This window comes from Cystoisospora suis (genome assembly GCF_002600585.1).
Source record: "Cystoisospora suis strain Wien I chromosome Unknown contig_184, whole genome shotgun sequence".
Lineage (NCBI taxonomy): Eukaryota > Apicomplexa > Conoidasida > Eucoccidiorida > Sarcocystidae > Cystoisospora > Cystoisospora suis.
In genome coordinates, this window is record NW_027152986.1 from 43266 (window position 1) to 50860 (window position 7595).

Below are 7595 nucleotides of genomic sequence, written 5' to 3' on the forward strand. Positions count from 1 at the left end.
CCGAAGCGAGTGGGATTCTCATTTGCAGGTAACATCAATCCGAGGTTGCTGCCCTCCTGGCAGCGGCTCGGCTGATTCCTCTGTCGTTTAGCTTCGGACTCGACCCCGTTTCTCTTTTCGGGTAGACAGCAACGGAGCTGGTGGTGCGGTGCGCGGTGGGCTTCTCTTTTCTCCGCTTCACGCGTTGTCGCACATGTCCGGGCGTCCATTATTCCTGTTAGTGTTCTTCCTCGTGCTGTATTCTCTTAGACCCTCCATTCCACGGAGATATACGAAAGTAGAGAGATGTCTCTAGCGCAGTCTTGGATCTAAGAGTTTCACTGGCAGGTTGCTCGCTACTTAGCTGAAGCCAGGCAAAACCTCGCAGCCTCTAGCCGGCTGCTGCAGCTTAGGCAGCTAAGCTGCTTAGCGGCACGGTATTCACTCCACCCCCGGTGCAGCTTGCCGTGAGAGGCCGGGCCCCATCATTCCACCGCTAGGTGGAAGCACTTACTGTGAAGAAGAATCTCCCACAAGGACAGCTCAGGAGGCTGTCTCAGTGTCGAATAGATGGCCGCCGCAGAGACAGACGACCTCCCTTAGGTTCAGACAAAATGGTGTCCAGGGATGCTTGGAGTAGAGGGTAGACGCGTACGGAAGATACAGTGTATAATAGGCGCTGATGTTCGGCTCTGCACAGTTACTTGTTTTGCAGGTTTCTGTATCCTTGCCAGTCAGGGGGGGGCACACCCTCAAAACTCTTCAGGAAGGTCAGTAAGTGTATGGAAGGCCCGTCTTCTGGCATCATCATCAGACACTTTCTGGCGAATTCCTCAGCTTTAGTCCACTCCCCCCTCAAATAGTTCTCCAGTGCTTGCCTCCACATAGCTTGGAATTCTACGGTTATGCCTCTCTGCATCGTAGCAATATCCTGATCCTGAGAGACCAGACAGGAAAAATCCGGTAGCCATGCGTTCGCAACTCGCTTGCTGTCTACACTTCGGCATAGGCAAGCGGAAAGCTCGGTTCCGAAAGAGCCCGAAACTTACGACCATGAACATCCAGTCTACAGTCCCGGTGGCTTCCATAGACTCGTCAGGAGGATTGAACTTCCCAAGCTTTGGCGGGTCGGGCGGCCCAGCTTCGAATGCTGCGCGGACACCGCGGCAGACAGCAACTTACAAGTTCTCCTGCGGACCGTGAACCGCCCGTATATGTTCGTTCACTCTGCTCGGCCAAGAAGGTTACTCCACGTCAACGACATTGCAGATTCTCCTCAGGCATGCAAGCTGCTGAAGGTATGCTGTCTGGATGCGTGGAGCGGGCAGTCTGGAGTGACGTCGCAACAGCGAATGATCGGCGGCATCTGTCTTACCATCTTTTCTGTTGTCAAACGTAAAGATTTTGAGAGGGCTATGAGTGCCTTTGAGAACGACATTATCGATCTGGCGGCACAGCGACTGTGCCTGGGCGCAGAGGTTGGAGTAAAATGTCTCCGAAAACAAAATGTTCACCCCAAAGTAACGCGTCGCGCTGGTAAGTCGTGCCGCTGTATTGACGTGTGGCGAGAAGTAAGAGGCGTCGACCTTGTACTTGGACCCGATTACTCCTGCAGCCGGACAGACAAGCTTGTACCTTGTCATCTCGTGGCCTGCGTTGCAGTGTTATCACGTGTCGGCCTTGAGTTACGGGGCTGATCATAGCTAACTGCTTAGCTCAGCAGTGGCCCGCCTTGCGATAACCGCAGGGGGGAGAAGAGAGATCAGACTGTGCGCAAATTAGTTTGTGCCGCAGGGCTGTGCAGTGCCGCTAGCGGGGTGCTGCCCTGACACACCTTGGATGGCCCAGCCAGAGTGAAGACCGAGGTTCAGGTGCACGCTGTAGCTGGTGCCGAATCGGGGTATGATTTTCGGGTGCTTCGCATAAGCAGCCAAATCTGAGGCACGCCTGAATTCAGCTGAAATTCAGACAACAGCACGGTAAGTGCAGAGGCACTGAAAGGACGCCCGGGGACAATCTGTGCTACAGCAGGCGGGTCCGTTAGTGTAGCCAAGCGCCCCTGCAGTGCGGGTGCCCCGCCTTATTCATTGCGTCGTATGTCCTTTGAAGTCAGGGCGCGCCCTCTGCGACTGCAGCGTAGGCTTTCCCGTAGCAAACTGTCCACGGCCCCCAGTGATCCAGAATGCAACCGTGTAACCAAAGCCCCAGACTGTGGAAAAGCCTACCAATAATCTTCAAAAAGGCAAACAAAGACTTGTTGCAGAGTTCCTTCACCTGCTTGAGTGTCTTGTCTGCAGTCGCGTTCTTTCCGTAACCCATCACGGACTGCCTGTTGTTCCGCAGGTGTTCTCCCTGTTCGCACATCATTAGAAAACACCCTCGCTGGAGTGCGCCTCATCGTATCGAAGGCAGTGAAGAGACCATTTCATCAGTGTCAGGGTCCAGGCCGTACCCCCTCAGTTTCTTCGTCGTCCGCGAGCCACACAACAAAAAAAGCGTCTCCAATATTCTTGTTCGTTGTTCCGTTCCACTCGTTAACGCAATGGTGAACTATCCGAGCTATTTTGTTGACAAATACCATAACCTGCATCGCAACATCCAGTACGTTCAAGACGCCTTCGACGTCTTCCCAGGGCGGAAGGGAAGCCCGGAGCTTCCAGTCAGCAGCTTTCTTAAAGCCCTCCAAGAAAGTTGCTCACTGGACAGGAAACCCTACTTCTTCTGATAGGCATTCCGTGACGTCCTGGAAGTTCACGATATCAGCGAAGCCGTAGACACCATGGACCTTCTTTCCAGGAATGAGAAGATCCAGACTTCCTCCCTCAGAAGACATGTTTTGGGCGATGATTTCTGCTCCGGCTTGCCCAAATCCTAACTGCACGCTCACCCACATTGCTGCAATTGTTCACCTCACTCTTGCAGTGTCTGGAAACAGGAACACCTAAGGTCTGAGAATCATCGATGCCGGGCTAGCGGGGTTCCAAAGCATGTCAGATGGCTCGGGAAAGAGGTCAGCTAGTCAGGCAACGCCGTCCCGAGTACACGGTATCCAACTCCAGGAGAAACAGCAACCGCAGGCGGTGACAGTGTGCTGTCTGGCAGCGCAGCTAGAAGGGGAACCAGGCCACTGCCCACTCTTCCGATCAGGGGCCAATCTGTGCTACCGGTCGGCTCACCTGCATGAGACCTCCGATCTTCAAAATGGTGTTCTCCAGCATGCTTGTTTCGAGCTGCGGCGCAGACATGGCAACGCGTGCTGGGCAATGGGATCCATAGGGGGTGGTCGCGTGGTCCCTTCCCTTGCTGAGTGTCCCCCCCGTTCCTGCGGACCGTGTGTACTTGGGTGTGGAGACCAATAGCATGCATTTTGAGCTTGGCAAAATGGCTACCGGAGGATTGCCGATATATCTGTGATTCCGTATACCTTGCTTTCGTTCTTGTTTTTTTTTGCGCCAACCGCTTCATCCCCCTCGGAAACTTGGGGCCTCTTCAGCGGGTCGCGCGCCAGCTGCTTGATGATATTCACCATTTTCTCAATTGGTTCGATAACAAGTGAGTGGGTGAATGAGCTGAAGAGAAAAGAACCTGGCAGAGAGCTCCGAGCGAAGCAGCGGGCTGACAGCACTCCTCTGACTTCGTGTCAAGGTTCCTGACTTCAGTGCGGCTCGTTAAAGCTATGCTGGAGCAAAGAAGTCAGTCCCAGGATATGAGTGGGGCGCCTCCGATGAAGCGTGCAGTTTGGTAGCCTCCTCACCAAGGCATAACAGACAAACAATGAGCAGAGTAACGAACATCTGCTGGATTGCTTCGAGTTGCTTCCCAGTCTTGTTTTCAAAAACGGCTACTGACGATAGGTACATGCACGCGGAGTCCTCGTTGGCACACTCCTCGGGCACAAAACTAACTTCTTCAAGCTGCCGGCAAGCACACAAGTTAGAAACAATACGCAGGCCTGCGGCGAGTTCTAGTGACGTCTCGCGGGTTCGGTTGACGCGCAACGCTGAAATTGTGGTCTCAGACGACTGTGTGACAAGCAAACCGGAAAATCACCTCGGTTTTCCTGTATGGACACTCCGACAGGGAGGGATCGAGCCTTGAGGAACACTGTGGCTGTGGGGTCCATTTGCCTGCACACGGGTAAGAACAGGAGCTGAAAAATCCTGCAGGCCCCCACAGAGCGGGAGGGTGGTACGCAAGGCAGAAGGGGGAGGCAGCCCTTCCTAGCTTGGTGCTTCTGCGTGCGATGGCCAGCGAACGAGCTGGCGGAGGCGGCATACCTTCGTGGGCTGTTATTTCCTGCAAAGGCCTGACGCGGCCCTTGGAAGCCAGATCGGGCACGGCAAGAGAAAGAAGGTTTTTCTGGAACGGAGTACCACTCAAGTACATCCCAGTGTAGCTCTCGTGGTACACCCACAACAACTTCGCCCAACCTTCCGGTGTCAGCCATCCCTTTTCAGCTGCGAAGACCCACCCACGACAGCGCAGGGGCCGCGTCTTTATGGCGAGCTAGAATCCAGGGGCTTGCATACGTCTCATTGACAGTCCGGGCTGGAAGTGTTTCCATTCGATGGACACTCGTACTGGCCAGTGGCATCTTGTCCCGGGTCCAGCGGGTACTCCCATGCTCCGAATGAAATCTCACACACACCGTCGAACAGTTTCTGATAACCTCAGACACCTAGCAGTGACATGTACAGATGTTTTGCAAACAAACCCTGCGGGCCTTCCGGGAGGGAGTGAGCTGCAGTGCCTGGTTCTAGCTCCCTTTCATAGCACACTTGCTAGGAGGAGGCTGCGGATGCTGGTCCATACTAACGTTGGTTGCCCTCAATATTGAGCTTCGAACAGGGAAATTCGTTAGGCTCGCTCGCGCAGTCCTCCTCCATGTGACTGCTGCCGAAATAGAAGAGCGACGGTAGGCCGGCGTATGCCGTTTCATCGACTTCCTCTGGGATCAACCTGAAGAAACAACCAGTCGAGACCGCGTGCGTAACCGTTCCATCCCAGGTCTGTTTGGAGCGCTCGTCCCCTCTAATGCTTGGGATCGCTGACGCCTTACAGGGGTTGGACTGTGAGGATCAGGAGGATGCTCACGACCACTTTGCGGGTGTTCGAATCTGCGAGTGTCTTGCTGAGGCGGCTAGCCTCAACCTTCTGTCCTTTTGCGGCTGCCTGTGCCGAGCTCTGTTCCTGAGAAGAAACCCCGATAAGTTTGTTTCTGAACGGGAGGTGCTGCGCGCGCTTGAGAGCGCTGAATCGGTTTGTTTCGTCCTTGTACGATCCTTACCATCGTTGCCGACATATCGGGATTGCTGTTGTCTAGGTCGTCGGTGTTCTCTTTCTTCTGGAAATATGTGAACACATCTGACATTTTTACTACTCGTATCATCCTATTGATTCGGAGAATTCTGGTCACCCTTCCAGTCCTTGCTCCTGCGTTCAGTTGGCCCAGAGACAGCAAAATGGGTGGATCACGGAGTGAGCCGCCATGTTTCGTGTGTGCGGCGGAGGATACGCTGAGCGAACATCCCCGGGAGCTCGTGACTGTTGACTCACCTATGCGTCCTGCCCTTCCTGCGCGAGCAGCTGAAGCTTGTCCAGGAGTCCCGTCTGGAGATCCAAAAAGGAAGTCGGATATGGGGTCCATGATCCACGGCACATCTAGACACAGGGAGGCGGTGGCGATGACGTCAAGCCAGAAGAAAAAACTCCATTTGTAATTTTCCTCGACAAGCACCGTCAAGATCATTTCCGCCAGGAAGAGAATTAGCGATACAATGAACCCGATCTGGAAGGCGGTGTCCGCCGACTTGTCGCAGAAAGCCAGCTGGAAATCGTTTCCGAAGAGCGCGAAGAAGACATTTAGTGTAGAAAGAATCAGGACTGCAGAACAAACAAAGTCAGAACTCTAGACAGGGCTGAGTTATCTGCGACCAGTGCGACTGGGTACTGGCAACAAGGGGCCTCTGACGTAGGGACTACTGCTGCAGCCAGCTCCGTCCGCCCATGGCAGTAGCTGGAGAAGCGATGTAGCAGGGGCGCATCACAGATTGTGGTTAGTCACTCCAAGAGAATAGGCCCAGCCACGAAAAGATATCGCTCATGCCCGTGCTTTCATGTAGCGCGTGTCGGAACTGTTTCTGACTTGTCATTCCTATCGGGTTCTCATGCCGGAGTACGCGAGCAAGACGATCCCGGACCGTCTCTTGCGATTCATCTCCCGGAGTGAGAGCTTCAGTCTCCGAATGGACTATCCCTTCGTTTTCTTTGTTCCAGCTCTGCTTGACATAATCCTTGTTTGGCGCCATCTTGTCCATGCGTCAGGAATAGGGCAGGAGCTGACCTGAGTCGTTATGTCGGACCCTCCATGAGACCCCCTCGCTTTCCAGCCACGGTCCACTGGCCCGCAGGATTTCCTCACGCGGCCTAGGAGGTCGTGGAGCTCCGCTTGTCCAGCAGCTGACGTCTTAAAGAAAGCGGAGCATCCAGTTGATCCGACCACAAGCGACACAACCTCGCCCGACCAGTCCCGAATACTGCGTATACTTGTGCGGCGAACAGCAAGACGCCTGCTGTACTCCGCGGCGTCGCACACTGTCTTGAGGAGCGCTCCTGCCACCGCTGCCTCTTGCTGGATTCGAGATAGTGTGCTTCAACGCAGGCTGTGCCATCGGCTGCTCTGGGAACTGCACGACAGATGCGGACTGTAACCTATTTAGCATAGTTCATGGAGGGAGGGCCTCCCCTACTCTGAACGACGGCCTGCCTGCACACCGTGGAGGACAGCTGCAATCTGCTGCGAGTGTGCTTTCCCTATCGTTGAGCTAGTCAATTACGTGGGGTGAAGATAGAACAAACAACTGAACGCACTCTCCAGATCTGTTCGCATGCGGCCCCAGCCGTCTTTTCTTTCGGCCGCCTCTCGTGGTCGGTTCGCCCGGACGTTTCCCGAGGTCGTCCCGTCTCGTCCTCTTCGATCTCGTGTCTGTAAGAAATGGATTTTCCACAGCATGCATCGCTTGTGTTGGAAAGCGCACGCGCTGGCTAAAGCGGGGAATCGACTTTTCTATCAATGGCTTCGCGCGACCACCGCTGCGGACGCAGGTCACTTTCAGCGGACCCGGCGAGGTTCATAAGGAGCCATATTGTGTGGCAGCAGGTCATCCCCGACTAGGTGTGCCGGGGTACTGCCAGTCTGGCATTCCGGAGAGTTTCCCAGCAACCAGGGGGGTGCCTGCCACCGGTCCGCTTGCGGTCTCTCACTTTTTTTTTGCTCAGCACACAAACGCACCATTAATGGGCAAGCTCACCTAGCACCCCCGTCACAGCCTACCCAAGAGCTGCTTTACGAAGAAGTGTCAGCACACCAGGTCCCGTCGTGGTAGTTCCGGAACTTCAGCTTCTTCGATTTGACCCGCCCGTCGACCTCCAACCAGTTCTCGTTTCGTAGCAAGGCCACCATGTTGCCGCAAGGGCAGACCGGAGCAGCGACGACACTAGAAGCTCCAGTGACTACTGGAAAAACCATACAATCACTTCTCCGATAGTTATCCTTTTCTTGGAAAGAAAGAAGGGAACGCTGTATCTCTTCTTGAAAAGCGACTATCCTCAGGCGT

The 7595-nt window shown here is 54.6% G+C and overlaps 1 protein-coding gene across 1 annotated transcript; it reads right to left on the bottom strand.

Moving 5' to 3' along the window:
- Nucleotides 1-679: 679 nt before the first annotated feature.
- On the bottom strand, nucleotides 680-6445 carry CSUI_000455 (adenylate and guanylate cyclase catalytic domain-containing protein; the record flags this gene model as incomplete). Its single annotated transcript, XM_068060689.1, has 16 exons — nucleotides 6323-6445; nucleotides 6125-6287; nucleotides 5536-5862; nucleotides 5267-5412; nucleotides 5039-5169; nucleotides 4796-4938; nucleotides 4239-4436; nucleotides 3404-3564; nucleotides 3156-3209; nucleotides 2696-2854; nucleotides 2432-2563; nucleotides 2205-2331; nucleotides 1814-1936; nucleotides 1355-1588; nucleotides 1029-1129; nucleotides 680-916 (listed from the first exon to the last, which is right to left on the bottom strand). The coding sequence occupies exons 2-16, from the start codon at nucleotides 6285-6287 to the stop codon at nucleotides 680-682; spliced, it is 2436 nt and encodes an 811-aa protein (XP_067927334.1). The 5' UTR covers nucleotides 6323-6445.
- Between the last annotated feature and the right edge of the window lie 1150 nt (nucleotides 6446-7595).